General features: G+C 38.5%; 1 protein-coding gene across 3 annotated transcripts in view; it reads left to right on the forward strand.

Annotated features, from left to right (window-relative positions):
• Window positions 1-12,943, forward strand: part of CNOT8 (CCR4-NOT transcription complex subunit 8) — a 60,861-nt gene extending 47,918 nt beyond the window's left edge. For all 3 annotated transcript variants that reach the window (XM_053718710.1, XM_053718709.1, XM_053718711.1), the window contains 2 exons: window positions 1,459-1,569; window positions 11,016-12,943. In XM_053718710.1, coding sequence (XP_053574685.1) covers window positions 1,459-1,569; window positions 11,016-11,156 — 252 coding nt within the window. In that variant the 3' untranslated portion in view covers window positions 11,157-12,943. The remainder of the gene's footprint in view (window positions 1-1,458; window positions 1,570-11,015) is intronic.
• The last annotated feature ends 2,600 nt before the right edge of the window (window positions 12,944-15,543 follow it).

A 15,543-nucleotide genomic window follows, 5' to 3' on the forward strand; every position in this document is an offset into this window, starting at 1 on the left:
TTCAGGGGGTTCCGTTTGAACCCTTACATTCCGTTGATATTAAGTTATTATCTTGGAAAGTTTTGTTTTTAGTTGCAATTTCTTCTGCTAGAAGAGTTTCAGAATTATCTGCTCTGCAGTGTTCTCCTCCTTATCTGGTGTTCCATGCAGATAAGGTGGTTTTACGTACTAAACCTGGTTTTCTTCCAAAAGTTGTTTCTAACAAAAACATTAACCAGTAGATTATCGTACCTTCTCTGTGTCCGAAACCAGTTTCAAAGAAGGAACGTTTGTTGCACAATTTGGATGTTGTTCGCGCTCTAAAATTCTATTTAGATGCTACAAAGGATTTTAGACAAACATCTTCCTTGTTTGTTGTTTATTCCGGTAAAAGGAGAGGTCAAAAAGCAACTTCTACCTCTCTCTCTTTTTGGATTAAAAGCATCATCAGATTGGCTTACGAGACTGCCGGACGGCAGCCTCCCGAAAGAATCACGGCTCATTCCACTAGGGCTGTGGCTTCCACATGGGCCTTCAAGAACGAGGCTTCTGTTGATCAGATATGTAGGGCAGCGACTTGGTCTTCACTGCACACTTTTACCAAATTTTACAAGTTTGATACTTTTGCTTCTTCTGAGGCTATTTTTGGGAGAAAGGTTTTGCAAGCCGTGGTGCCTTCCATTTACGTGACCTGATTTGCTCCCTCCCTTCATCCGTGTCCTAAAGCTTTGGTATTGGTTCCCACAAGTAAGGATGACGCCGTGGACCGGACACACCTATGTTGGAGAAAACAGAATTTATGTTTACCTGATAAAGTACTTTCTCCAACGGTGTGTCCGGTCCACGGCCCGCCCTGGTTTTTTTAATCAGGTCTGATAATTTATTTTCTTTAACTACAGTCACCACGGTACCATATGGTTTCTCCTATGCAAATATTCCTCCTTAACGTCGGTCGAATGACTGGGGTAGGCGGAGCCTAGGAGGGATCATGTGACCAGCTTTGCTGGGCTCTTTGCCATTTCCTGTTGGGGAAGAGAATATCCCACAAGTAAGGATGACGCCGTGGACCGGACACACCGTTGGAGAAAGTAATTTATCAGGTAAACATAAATTCTGTTTTTTTTTTTCTTCAGAACTCTGAACAGCACTTTTTTATTGGTGGATGAATTTATCCACCAATTAGCAAGAACAACCCAGGTTGTTCACCAAAAATGGGCCGGCATCTAAACTTACATTCTTGCATTTCAAATAAAGATACCAAGAGAATGAAGAAATTTTGATATTAGGAGTAAATTAGAATCATGAAGGAAAAAATTTGGGTTCAGTGTCCCTTTAAGCATACTTTTTTTATTTTTTTAAACAATACATTTTTTGGGCTAGACTTGACCTTTTAAGTTAAATATAAACTGTAACTGAAATGAATTTCTGCCTTTTACTACTAATTCGGTATGTGTTCATGATTTCCCTGTTCTTTTAAAGGGTGGTCTGCAAGAAGTTGCTGATCAGCTAGACCTGCAGAGAATTGGCAGACAACATCAGGCAGGTTCGGACTCTCTGCTAACTGGAATGGCTTTCTTCCGGATGAAAGAGGTGACTTTTGCTTGCCCAGTACAATGCATGCAGCTTGCTTCTTTGTACTCTTCATCTATAACATACATATTGTATCCGCTTGCTTGCCTACAGCATCAAAGTGTAATATTAAAGCAGTAGCTTAGAGAAACTAGAACTCCATAACTTCTAGATTATAGTTTGGAGGGAAAATGTATTAGCTCCCAGCAGAATCAATAGCCATAGGAAATTCCCTTAGAGATTTTGACCCTGAACTAGATAAACTAGTAGCCAACATTGCATGGGGCCTTAGTTTATTAATATGTTGAATGATAAATTCCCACTGTACATAAGGATATGACTCGTATTTAAAGGGACATGAAACCCAAACATTTTCTTTTATGATTTAGAAAGAGCATGCAATTTTTTTTTTTTAAATGTTTATTTATAACCAAGAAAGTGTACAATCAAATGAATTCAACCTCTTTATGCCACGCAGGGCCAAGTAAAACATAAAATGTTCAAAACAAAGCAATTATAAATAAAAAATTTCACATTTTACATATCAAATTACTGATCCCCTTATATGAAATATTTGTACACCTAGTTGGGATTTTTTTTAAAAAAATAAAATAAAAAAAAATAAAAAAAAAATGGATAAATTAAATAAAAAAAAAAAAAAAAAAAAGGAAGAAAAATTAGATAGAAAAATAAGTTCCATAACTATAGATTTAGGATTTTGGCTGGGGAGGGTCACCACACTCCCAAAAGGACCAGTTCCGTATCTTTAAATGGATATATTAAGTATTCAATCTCGCTAGGAGATAAAGCTTTAATGAAGTTCGACCACTTGGAGAAGAAACTCTTCACGTCTAAGTCACTATGTAGATCAGTGTCATATTGTTCGATAATACATTGCTTTTTTAGACAGTTTTTAACCTCTGAGATACTCGGGGTTGCTTTCAGCTTCCATTTTTTCAGAATTAAATATCTAACCGCCAGTATTACCAAGGTAACTGTTTTAAGTTTATCCTGAGGCAGGCCTAGATCTGTAAGAGGGAAAATTATATTTGAAGGAGATAATATCAAATAAGGAACACCCACCGTTTTACTTAACCAATACTGTATCTTTAGCCAAAAGTTTCTAATTTTTGGACAATACCAAAACATGTGAATAAGGCTAGCCGATATATATGAACATTTTGGGCATTTATTAAAACTGGCATTTCGGCATTTAGTCCCTTTTTCTGGAGTAAAATATGTCATGTGGACTAGTTTTACATGTGCCTCACGCCAAGAGGCAGAGAGAGTAGCGCGCGAGATTGCTTTACATGATGAGGTTACTACAGTTGCCTCTAATGAAGTTTCCAGTAAAGCTCCTGCCCACTTGGTCTGCAACTTTTCTATTATATCTGGGCCTTTAAGGGAGATCAGTTTTTGATAAATATATGAAATCGAAGTTATACCACTCTTAACTAATGTGAGCCAGTTTTCAAGGAGGCCTAAAGACCAATCCCAACCAAAGTCATTTGTTAATTGAAGAGCAAAGTGTCTCGCTTGAAGGTAAGCGTAAAATTTTTTATTTGAGAGGTGATATTCCTCTTAAAGTGAATTGAATGTTTTAATGCACCTTCTTTCGAAGTCTAACAGCTGAGAAATATTTATAAGGCCCATCGATTTCCACTTAGTGAAGAGAGCAGATTGTATCCCAGGTTGAAATTGTGGGTTGTTTAAAAGTGGTAAATACTTCGAGGTCCTAGATTCAGTATGTGACAAAGAACATAACTTCTTCCACATCTGAATTGGGTTATAGATAGATTTTATCTTTTTTATTTCAGGCGGAAGTATATTATTTTTGCAGTGTAATGAGGCTATCAGGGAGCATGGGGAGGCTATGTTACTTTCCAGTTCAAAACTTGTTACATAATTAGAATTAGCTAGCCAATCCATAGCTACTCTGGCCTGGAACACTATGTTATATAGTCGAATATCTGGTAAGGAGAGTCCCCCATATTCTATGGGGAGCACTAACTTAGACAATGAGATCCTTGGTTTCCTATTCTGCCAGATGAAAGAGCAAAGAGCGGAGTTAAAGGATAATATATCTTTCATTTTCAAGACAAGTGGAGTGTTCTGAAGTACATATAAAATTTTAGGTAACAAAGACATTTTATAGAGTGCTATTCGTCCTGATAGAGACAAAGGGAGATTCTGCCAGTTTTTAAAGGCTTGCTTAACTTTATTAAGAACGGGTACAATATTTAAATCATACCACGCTTTGGGATTAGGAAAGATCCAGATACCTAGGTATCTAAATGCCTCCTGAACTATGGAGAATGGAATATTTTCGCATGAGTCTTTGGTTTGTTTAAGCCAACATAGTTCAGACTTTAAGATGTTCACCTTATAGCCAGAAAATGAGCCAAACTGCTCCACAATTTTTCAAGAAGTTTAGGGATGTTCCTAGCTGTGTCCGAAATATATACCAATACGTCATCTGAGTATAATGCGATTTGCAGTTCTTTATCTTTTATTTTAATCCCTTGCAGTTGATGTCGGATCTGTAAGGCAAGAGGCTCAATGGCCATATCGAAGAGGAGAGAGAGGACACCCCTGTCTGGTTCCCCTCTCGAGTCTTATATCCTGAGTCATATCACCATTTACTAAGATTTTCGTGGAGGCATTCCTATATGTTATTAAATAAACGAAGCATATTACCTCCTATACCAAACTGCTGTAGTGTAAAGGACAAATGATCATGATGTACCTGATCAAACGCCTTTTCAGCATCTATAGAAATGATTGCCCTGTCAGGGGTGTCCTCCCCCCCCAGCCCTCCCGACTCCTCCATCTTCTTAAAATACTCTATAGTCAAGAAAACCTCTCTTATCTTAGCTGAAGAGTTTCGCTTCAAAATAAAACCAGCTTGATCCTTATGTATGATGGTGGGAAGGAATAATTGAAGTCTATGTGCAAGGATGGCTGTGAATAGCTTGTAATCTGTGTTTAGAAGTGCAATGGGCCTGTATGATTCCTTTTTGTTTGGTTCTTTCCCCTGCTTAAGTATGAGAGTTGTATATGATGCGACAAACTCTTTAGTAGGGCTACTACCAGTGATATAAATATCGTTAAAGAGTGAAGTTAAGTAGCGTGTTATTTCTGGTGCCAGTATTTTGTAAAATTCATTCGGGAGCGCATCCGGTCCCGGAGCTTTGTTAAGGGCTAGCCTTTGGATTGCTGTAGAGACTTCTGTTTCAGAAATTGGGAATTGTAATGTTTCTATTAAGTCGGGGGTTAAAGTTGGTACCACTATTTTATTCCAGAAATTACAAAAGTACAATGTCTTATAATATTATTCAAATTCCTTGCAGATTTCTTCTGGGGAGGTAAGAGATTTAGAACCCGAGGTGATAAGCTTTATTATGGAAGAAGATCTATCGGCCTTAACCAAATTTGCCAAAAGCTTGCCAGTTTTGTTACCATAGCGGTATAGCTTGGCGCATAGCCTAAGATTTCTCTGGGTCGATTTATAAAGTAAAAGAGAGTCCCTGACAGCTAATGCCTTAATGTATCTAGACCAATTTCCAGAAGTTTTTTGAAAAATATAACGGTTATATGCATTCATAACTGCCTTTAATACTTCACTTTCCCTTCTTTTGAGTTTTTTTGATCTGGAAATGGAATAGGCTAGAATTTCCCCACGGAGAACTGCCTTGGCAGTCTCCCAAAATAAAGCGGGCTGTGGAGTGTGTTCTTGGTTAAAAGATACATAAGCCAATTTTTGAATTTGAGGTCAGTTGCTAGGAAACGTGGAAAAAAGAAACCAGGGTTCCTGATACTTGGAGAATTTAATTGAATATCAAGAGTGATCGGGGCGTGATCTGAGATGGTGATGGGTAAAATTCCAGCCACCATCTTCGTTTTACATGCTCTTTCATCCAGCAGAATTAGATCTATTCTTGAGAGAGTTTTATGTGCCCTGGAGTGGCATGTAAACTCCCTTTGATCAGGGTTTTGGATCCTCCAGATATCGCAAAGTTTTAAGTTGCTAAACAATTTCATGAACATCTTTGATTCTAGATTGTCTCTTTTGGTTTTATGAGGAACAGAGCTTTGCCTAAGCCTATCGACCGGATACTGAGGGGCCATGTTGAAGTCACCTCCAAGTATTACCCTTCTGAAAATAAGAGAAGCTTATTTTGTAACGTTTCCCAAAAGGGGAGGCTAAAAACGTTGGGGGCATATACGTTACAAAATGTATACAACGTTTTTAAAACTTTGATTTTAGCCATCAAGTATCTCCCCTCTTGATCCGTATCTACCTGGATAACCTCGTAAGAGAGCCTCTTCCCCAAGAGGATCGCCACTCCGCTTTTTCTTTTTGTGGTGGAAGAGAATAGAACTTCTTTAACCCAAGAGGCCTTAAGTTTTAATACCTCTTCAGGTTTCAGATGCGTCTCTTGTAAAAAGGCGATGTCAGTGTTGTTTTTTCTTAATTGAGAAAGTATTGCCTTTCGTTTTATAGGCGAGGTTAAACCACCTATATTCCAGGAGGTCAACTTTAGGTTACCCCCCCCCCCCCCCAGCCATTTTTCAGAAGAAACTCGAAAAGAAAAAAAATAAAATAAATAAAAATAAAATAAATAAATAAATACCATGTTCCCCGTTTACCATCCCATATGCCCCTGGATGGCAAGCATCTAAGAGCCCCTTATCCTCTCTTCCAATCTTAACCCTAAACATAACCAATTCCTTCAAAAACAAGTACATATTTTCCCTGTCTTGTTTTATCTTCTCTCAATTTTTAATCTGAGGGGAAAGATTCGGAGTAAAATTTGGTAGCCTCTCGTGCTGTATCAAATAAGTGTACGTGTCCATCTATCATAATTTTCAACCTGGCTGGATACAGCAAGGTTGCTTGGACTCCTTTCTTGATAAAGTTTGTGCAGTGTGGGGCTAGCTCCCTCCTCTTAGTGGCAGTGCCAGCTGAATAGTCTTGAAACAGGTAGATTTTTGCATCACCTATAAAAATAGGTTGATGCTTGCGGAAGGCCTGAAGAAAAGTAACTTTTTGTTGAAAATTCAAAAACTTTGCTATAATTGGTCTTGTTTTTGTGTTAGTTCTATGTGTCAATTGTACCTATCCTATGAATTCTTTCAATAATAATAGATGGGTAGCTTTCTGGAATCTGGAGTAGACGAGGAAGTGTGACAGTTATTAACTTATCTAAGTCCTCAAATTGCCTATCCTCCGGAACCCCTATAATCCTGAGGTTATTCCTCCTTGATCTGTCCTCCAGATCTTCAATTTTGTTTTGCATTTTCAACAGAATCTTATTTGTGGAATCACAGTTAGCTGTATAGTTTGCAGTCAGATCCTCAAGATCAGAAATTCTCTGTTCAGCCTCGGATAATCTAGAGGCAAACTGCTTCACTTCATTGGATAAAGAGGCAATATCTTGTTTAATTTCTACTTTTAATAGATCAAATTTAGGAGTTAATGCCTCTGAAATTCTCGAAACTAATATGTGTATGTCCAGCGGTTCAGATGTACCAAGTACTGAGGGAGTAGGTGAATGTACCTCCATTGAGGTTTCAGGAACAGTTTTGTTCCTCTTATCTCTTTGTCTCCCCGTCATAGTCGCAGGAGAAGTGTTAGAGTGCCCGTGAAGAAATTTATCCATCTACAAAAAAGAGTGAATTGGGGAAACTTCTAAAGTGATTCTCCAAATTGTGGAGTGACGTGAGGGAAAAAAAAAAAAGTGAAATATACGTGATTTTAATTAGAAAAGGAAGGAGTAATGTATACCCATAATGTTTAATGTGAGGGGGGGAGAAAAAAGAAAAAAAAGAAGGAAGTGTAAGTGATTTACACCGTGAATTTATGACGTAATGGGGAAAATAGTGATTGTGAGTGATATATATTCTCCTGAGCAGCTATGAGAGGAGACACTGGGCAACAGGAAGAGAACCAATAAACTCTCTTTCCTTATTCCTATATTAGTTAAGAGGGAATGTAAAAGAACAATGATTTAGTGGGCAGTCTGAATCCTTTAAGGAAAGGGATTAATGCTAGGGCTTATCTAAAAAAAAAAAAGAGACAGCCACTAGGGAGGTCTTAGAGAAGAACAAGTATACTTTTTAGGAAAACAGGAGAAAGAGAGGGGTTTAATCTTACCCAAGCTGTTTTATATATTCTCTAATTTTTTGGAAAAAAGAGGGATTTAAATATTATGCACTAGTCCTCTAGGTTTCCACGAGTTATACTAATTAGAGAGGCCCAAAATGTAGTTTTTAACTCTTCTACAGCAGATTATCCTAAGGTTTAAAGCAAACACAAGTATATATTTCCCTTTTCTTTTTCCCTTCCTTCCCTCCCTCTTCCAAATACCAAAGGTAAATTATTAATGAACTATGTATAATTGAGGAATATAACCTTGAGGCATGATATTTATAGCCTAGTTGTTAATCTTCCCTTTGTTTCCTACACCCTCCCAGCTGGTCAAAAGCACCTTACTCAAAAAAAAAAAAAAAAAGAGAAGTATGAAACCTATAGTGAAGGAGTTTCCATCGACAATATAGGCATTTTTGTCATCAAATAAAACAAATTGAACATGCAGTTACAACAGCCTTATCTGCTATCAGCTTCTAAATAAATAAAACATTAAGGTGTCTTAATCTTGCACCATATGAAGCCTAAGAGATTACTTAAAGATAAAAATGATCATTAGGTACCCAGGAAGTTGTCTAACTTTCAATAATTGAGCTAGAAGGTCTTGTACCACATAAGGCACAACCTTAATATAATGACCTGGGATCTATAGTCGCTGCTAGGACACCTGGACCCAGTTATACCTTAATTACTGTAAGGGAAAAAGAAAAAACAAAAAAAAGATAAAAAAAAAAAATCTTTCTTCTTTTTCCTTTTGCAGGGTCAAAGTATATACATTAGTAGTATCAGTAAATCAGCTGAAAGTATAACAATATAAAATACTATATAATCAGCTAGGAATAATATCACTATAGCAAGAAGACACAGATAAGCAGTCTTAACCAAGGCTCCTAAGTTTGAATGTAGTAACCAAAAAAGTCCTGTAGATGATATTTTACTCTTTTTCCAGATGTTATTAACCCGTCATGTAAATAAGATTTCTTTATGCTATAAACAACGGGTAGAGATATATTCACTGTCCATGTCCAGGAACAAAAGTTATATGAATTTATTCTGACAAAGTCATATCCAGTTAGCTCTCCTCAGGCGTCTGCCTCCAGCCCTTTGAAGCCAGTTTTCCCCCTCAGAGTTTTCTCCACTCTCTCCTTCTAATAATCCTCCTCAAAGGCTACCGGCTGGTGCTACCAAAGAGTTTAACGAAAATAGAGGATAACAACAGGAGACTCACCCCTTCCTAGACTGTCCAGCACCCCGTCGTCGGTCTCCAGAACACTGCAATGCAGCCTGATGCGAGTAGGAACCGCCACCGGAACTCACGCTCCGTGTCTTCGGATGATGACCTCACTCAGCTCCCCTTACGCAGCACCGGTGGGAGGGGAGAGAGCAGCGCTATACCAGGCGGCAGGACAAGGAACAACCTCAAGACCGGGCCCCCAGATCAAGACCTCGGCTCGGCTCCCTCCCACGCAGCACCGGTGGGGGAGGGAGGAAGGTGAACACCAAACGGTGAAACGACAGGTACCTCCTCTGCAGTAAAGAAGCGCAGTTCGGTCTTTCAATTTAATCTGGTGGGGGCAGCAGACACAGGGAAGGGGGAGAGAGTTAGCACCAGGGAACTAAGCACGGCTCGGAGAGAGAGATAGATAAGTGTCCTAGGGCTGGGGCACAGGTAATGTGGGTATGGCAAATTTGAACCAAGTAGAGCGGACAGCTACAGGCAGAGAGGCAAATCCAGGTAGCAATAGTTAGGCAAAAAATCAGTGAGCTGGAAAACACTGAATAAGGTTCCCGAGTAGGTCTTCCATAACTGCCCAAGAAAAACTTCCCCAAAGCTTGGGGAGAGGCGCGAAAAAACCACCGCCAGTGAGTATAGGGCTGAAGGTGCGAGCTGAGCAACACCTGTGTAGCTCCTCCTCCACCGGAACCAGAACCCCAAGAGCATTCAATTTTAAACAACTTTCCAATTTACTTCTATCTTCTTTGCTTCATTCTCTTGTTATCCTACTAAGGAGCTGTGAGCTAGCTGCTTATTGGTGGTTGTACATATATCTCTTGTCATTGGCTTTCAGATGTGTTCAGCTAACTCCCAGTAGTGCATTTCTGCTCCCCTTATCAAAGGATACCAAGAGCTTCTATCAAAATTTATAATAGAAATAAATAGGAAAGCTGTTTAAAAAGTGTGTGCTCTATCTGAATCATGAAGGAAAAATTTTGGGTTTCACATCCCTTTTAATATCCTTAAAGGGACATTTTATTGAACTGAATGTTTGGGCTTCACTTCAGCATATCCTGTACTGCAGCAATGCACTACTGGTAGCTAGCTGGTGATTGGTGGCTACACATATACCTCTTGTCATTGGCTCACCTGATGTGCTGAGCTAGCTCCCAGTAGTGCATTGCTGCTCTGGAGCTGACTTTAAAGACATAAACCCAAATGTTTTCTTAAATGATTCAGATAGAGCATGCAATTTAAAAAAACGTATCTAATGTTTCATTCTTTAACTATCCTTTGTTGAAAAGCATACCTACCTAGGAGCTGCTGATTGGTGGCTGCACATATATGCCTCGTGGTTATTGGCTCACCCATGTGCATTGCTATTTCTTCAACAAAGTATACCAAGAGAATAAAAGCAAATTAGATAATATAAGTAAATTGGAAAGTTGTTTAAAATGGAATTATCTAACTTAATGTTAACCCTTTGCGTGCTAAGCACTTTCCTCCTGGGTGCTAAGATTTTTTTAAAGTTTTTTATTTTTTTAACAAAATGTTTTACTTTTTTTTGGAAAGGTTTCGCGATTACCTTTCCAATGGTGGGTCTTGGGGGTCTGTAGCTGCTTAGATGCCTGAGATACAGGCTTCTAAGCAGCATGCCCCCTGCTCCTATACTTAGCATTGTTAAGTATAAATAAAGTTGCGCGGTGACGTCATCAAGCAAAACGGGTAGCCCCAGCGATGCCTGTCACTCTACAGGCACGATCGCCGGGGTAGGAGCGGATGGGAGCCCCCAGATCTCCCTCAAGGTGGGAGAGTGCTAGCGACGGCTCTGAGCCTTCATTCGCACCAGAGTAGGAAACTCTGTGACGGCTCAGAGCCGTCATTAGCACTCAAAGGGTTAAAATAAAAATGTGGGGTTTCATGTCCTTTTATCTGTGTTTAACCCCATTGCAGGAGTTAAACACAGTTATATGCAAGCAGTAGTACAATAATAGAATGCTGTAACATATTAGAACATTTTCTTTTTGCACTTTTTATGTCCCTTTAAGTTTTTATAGTCGAGTCTAATTGTCCACTTTCCTTTTTTTTTTCTCTCACCAGTTATTTTTTGAGGACCACATTGATGATGCCAAATATTGCGGGCGTCTTTATGGCCTAGGAACAGGAGTGGCTCCTAAATCCAATGAGGAGGCAGAAGAGAAAATGAGCATTATGTCTCTAATCAACAATGGACAGCAATGAATTGACAAACAGTTTGGAATATTCATCATTAGCTCCTGTTATAACAGGTGTTTCCTCAAAATCGCCCATGTGCGTGGAATCGCTCACAGTGCAATTTTTAAAACAAATACAAAATGAAATTCATTGAGCGTGTAACGTGTATATATTACTCTGTTTAATTATCCAATTTTTTTTATTTTAAATGTTTTACTGCAGAATTCGTCCTGAAATGTCAACCACAGTACACATAGAAGAGCCTATTTGCATTGGTTACTGTACCACAAACCATTTGTTGTTGTGAATGATGACCCTGCACAGAATTAGTTTTAAGTTCCATCTTCCATGAAACTTAAGGTGCAGTTGCAGACTTTCCTTTGCTTTCAGACTATCCTTTTATCAAGGGATATCCATGGCAATTTCAGAAGCAGTAATACAAATCCCAGAGTGCCTTGGGAAGGGGGTAGTGTTTGTTCCCATTGTTTTCGCTGCTTCTACACAAAGCACCTTTAAGATTGTAATAAAGCAGAGCAGTTATGGCTGCAAGAACCAAAGCTAATGGAATTCTCTGTTCCATATATTTTTCTTACAGCCTTGGTTAAAAAATTACTGATACCAATAATGCTCTTGTGTTTCTTAATATTAACAGAACCTTCAGTTGGTTAGCTCTTGTAGAATGTAAATAACATCAAACACCTTTTGATTCTGTGTAAATTTGTGCTTGTGACACTCTCTCCCTAGGGAGACCAAAAAGCAGATTCTGCAACCTGCAGTTCCTCTAAATCAATAGCTGATATCGGCGGTTTCAAGTAGATATGCACATTATTTCAGCATTTGTTCTTAGTAAGCAAAATGAATACTGAAAATGGCTGTGATCTGAGGCATTCGGCTTACTTTGGCGCCCGATTTATTATGCCACACACTAATTTCTGTATTTGCACAGATGTTTGTGTTTTGCACTTTTACTCTAATCTGGCTCTGAAATGAGTCAATTGCTGCAGATCATTTTCAGCATTTGTTTCACTTGCAAATAACAAATGCTGAAATGTATGCAGCATTTAGAAAACCTAGGTTACAAATTGTGCCTTTTGGTCTCTCCAGGGAGCATGGAACAAAGCACAATTTTTACACAAAAACAAGACATTTTTATTGTCCCTTTTTAATGCATCAAAATTTCAATTTGAAGATCAAATTTAAAGCACAATGATCCTAAGGGAGCATTAATTGGAGTTGATGTTTATTTTTCTTTCCTATTTTAAATGGATATATTAAATAAGGTATTTATTAAAATTCTGCCTTTCTTTGAGTTGGTCAATCACTGAGCTCTGTGGTGCTTGTGCAACAATCTCAAAGTCATGGCAAAAAATGTAAAGTTAATAAATTGTATTTGTTTGTAGCCTAACTGGCAAACTGTTTAGGAACTGAATTTTATTTTGTAAATGAAATTCGCAGTTTACAGTTCCAAGCTGTCATTTTAAAAAAAAAAAAGAAAAGAGCTTTCTTCCCGGCCTTTTTATCTAGATTGTACTTGATATATTTTTATTGTCTACAAAGCCACTAAAATGTGAACATATATTGCCCTTTATGAATTAATTTCTTGTAAAAAAAAATAAAATATATGTTTAAAAGAAACTGAAAGTATTGGGGGGAAAATGTAAAAAAAAACAATCTGAAGTAAAGTCTTGCAGTTTTACCCAGCACATTTTGTAATCCATGTATCCATTGATGTATGCTGGAGTTTGAGACGCTTGTAAATATTATTATTTATGTTTTTAAATTTGTAAAATAAAGATGTGCTTTTTTTAATTAAACTTTGTCTGACATTGCTGCACCACACAGCTTTTTTTGTGTGTGTATATTACATAAAGTACAATGTTATGTAAACACATTTTGTAAATCTGTTTTATTTTTAACATTTTATATATGAAGCTTTCTTGATGTCATGGTTCAGATTTAAACGTAAAGTAAAAGGGACATGAAACACAAATTAGTTTCTTTCATGATTCAGATAAAATTAAATTGGAAAGTTGTTTAAAATTGTATTCTCTATTTAATTTGCTTCCTTCTCTTGTTATCTTTTGCTGAAAGGTTTTTCTCTTGTAAGGTGTATCCAGTCCACGGATTCATCCATTAATTGTGGGATATTCTCCTTCCCAACAGGAAGCTGCAAGAGGATCACCCACAGCAGAGCTGTCTATATAGCTCCTCCCCTAACTGCCACCTCCAGTCATTCTCTTGCAGCTCTCGACAAGGGAAGTAGCTAGAGAGATGTGGTGAATTAGTGTAGTTTATCTTCAATCAAAAGTTTATTTTTAAACGGTGCCGGCGTTGTACTGTTTTTATACCTCAGGCAGCAATTAGAAGAAGAATTTGCCTGAGGTTTTTGATGATCTTAGCAGGTTGTAACTAAGGTCCACTGCTGTTCTCACATATAACTGAAGAGTATGGGAGAAACTTCAGCTGGGAGAACGGCCTGCAGAATTAACTGCCCTGAAGTATGTTCAGTATATTTTTTTCTAGAGGATAAGAACTAGAAAATGCTGACAGTGCCTGATATAGTTAAGGTAAGCCTGATTGCAGTGATTTAATAACGACTGGCATCATGCTTGCAGTAAAAGGTAATTTTCATATTACTTTCTATTATGGCTTAGAATGTATAACGTTATATATATAAGGATCGTTTTTTACTGAGGTGATAAATCTTTATTTGGGGCCTAGTTTTCCACATGGCTGTTATTTTACTCCTAGGAATAGTTTTTTAAGGCCCTCTGACTTTGAGTGCATGGTGGGAGGGGCCTATTTTCACGCTCTAATTGCGCAGTTGTTTCTTACATTTGAGACATCCAGCTTCCCTGAAGGAGTCCCCTGACATATTGGACCTCTGTAAGGGGTTTTTGTGCCTAAAAAAGTCGTTTTATGGAAAGGTAGGAGCCACAGTAGAGCTCTGGCAGTTTGCTTGTGACTGTTATAACGGTTTTTACTGTTTTTTTTGCTTCGTTTTTGAACCTGAGGGGTTAATCATCCATTTGCAAGTGGGTGCAATGCTATTTTAGTCTATTATATACACTGTAAAAATTTCATAGAGTTAACTGCTTTTTTCACTGTTTTGCAGTTTTTGTGTTTGTTTTTCTCCCTTAAAGGCACAGTAAAGTTTTTTATATTCTGCTTTTTCACATTTATTAAAGTGTTTTCAAAGCTTGCTGGTCTCATTACTAGTCTGTTAAACATGTCTGACATAGAGGAAACTCCTTGTTCATTATGTTTAGAAGCCATTGTGGAACCCCCTCTTAGAATGTGTACCAAATGCACTGATCTTACTATAAGTTATAAAGACCATATTCTGGCTTTAAAAGATTTATCACCAGAGGAAATTGACAAGGGGGAAGTTATGCCGACTAACTCTCCCCACGTGTCAGAGCCTTTAACTCCCGCTCAAGAGGCGCCAAGTACATCTAGCGCGCCCATTGCGTATACTTTACAATACATGGCGGCAGTTATGAATCATACTCTTACAGAAGTATTGTCCAAACTGCCAGGGTTACAAGGAAAGCGAGACAGCTCTGGGACTAGAAAAAATACAGAGCTCTCTGACGCTTTAGTAGCTATGTCCGATATACCCTCACAATGTGCAGAAGCCGAAGGAGAGCTTCTATCTGTGGGTGATTTTTCTGACTCAGGGAAGACACTTCAACCTGATTCTGATATGTCTACATTTAAATTTAAGCTTGAACACCTCCACATGTTGCTCAGGGAGGTTTTAGCAACTCTGGATGACTGTGACGCCATTGTAGTCCCAGAGAAATTGTGTAAATTGGATAAATACTACGCAATGCCTGTTTACACTGTTTTTTCAATTCCTAAGAGGTTTTCAGAAATTATTACTAAGGAATGGGATAGACCAGGTGTACCGTTCTCTCTCTCCCTCCTGTTTTTAAAAAGATGTTTCCCATAGATGCCGCTACACGGGACTTGTGGCAAATGGTCCCTAAGGTGGAGGGAGCAGTCTCTACTCTAGCGAAGCATACAACTATCCCTGTTATTCAACAAGGTTTTATTCTCCAGCCCTTTGCATGCATTGCCCCTGTCACTGCTGCTGCGGCCTTCTGGTTTGAGTCTTTAGAAGAGGCTCTACAGGTAGAAACCCCATTGGATGATATCCTTGTCAAGCTTAAAGCTCTTAAGCTAGCCAATTCATTTGTTTCTGACGCTGTTGTTCATTTAACCAAACTAACGGCTAAGAACTCAGGTTTTGCTATTCAGGCACGTAGGGCGCTATGGATTAAATCCTGGTCAGCTGACGTTACTTCAAAGTCTAAGCTTCTCAACATTCCCTTCAAGGGGCAGACCCTATTCGGGCCTGGACTGAAGGAGATCATTTCTGATATTACTGGAGGAAAAGGTCACGCCCTTC

This window comes from Bombina bombina, chromosome 6, assembly GCF_027579735.1.
Source record: "Bombina bombina isolate aBomBom1 chromosome 6, aBomBom1.pri, whole genome shotgun sequence".
Taxonomy (NCBI): domain Eukaryota; kingdom Metazoa; phylum Chordata; class Amphibia; order Anura; family Bombinatoridae; genus Bombina; species Bombina bombina.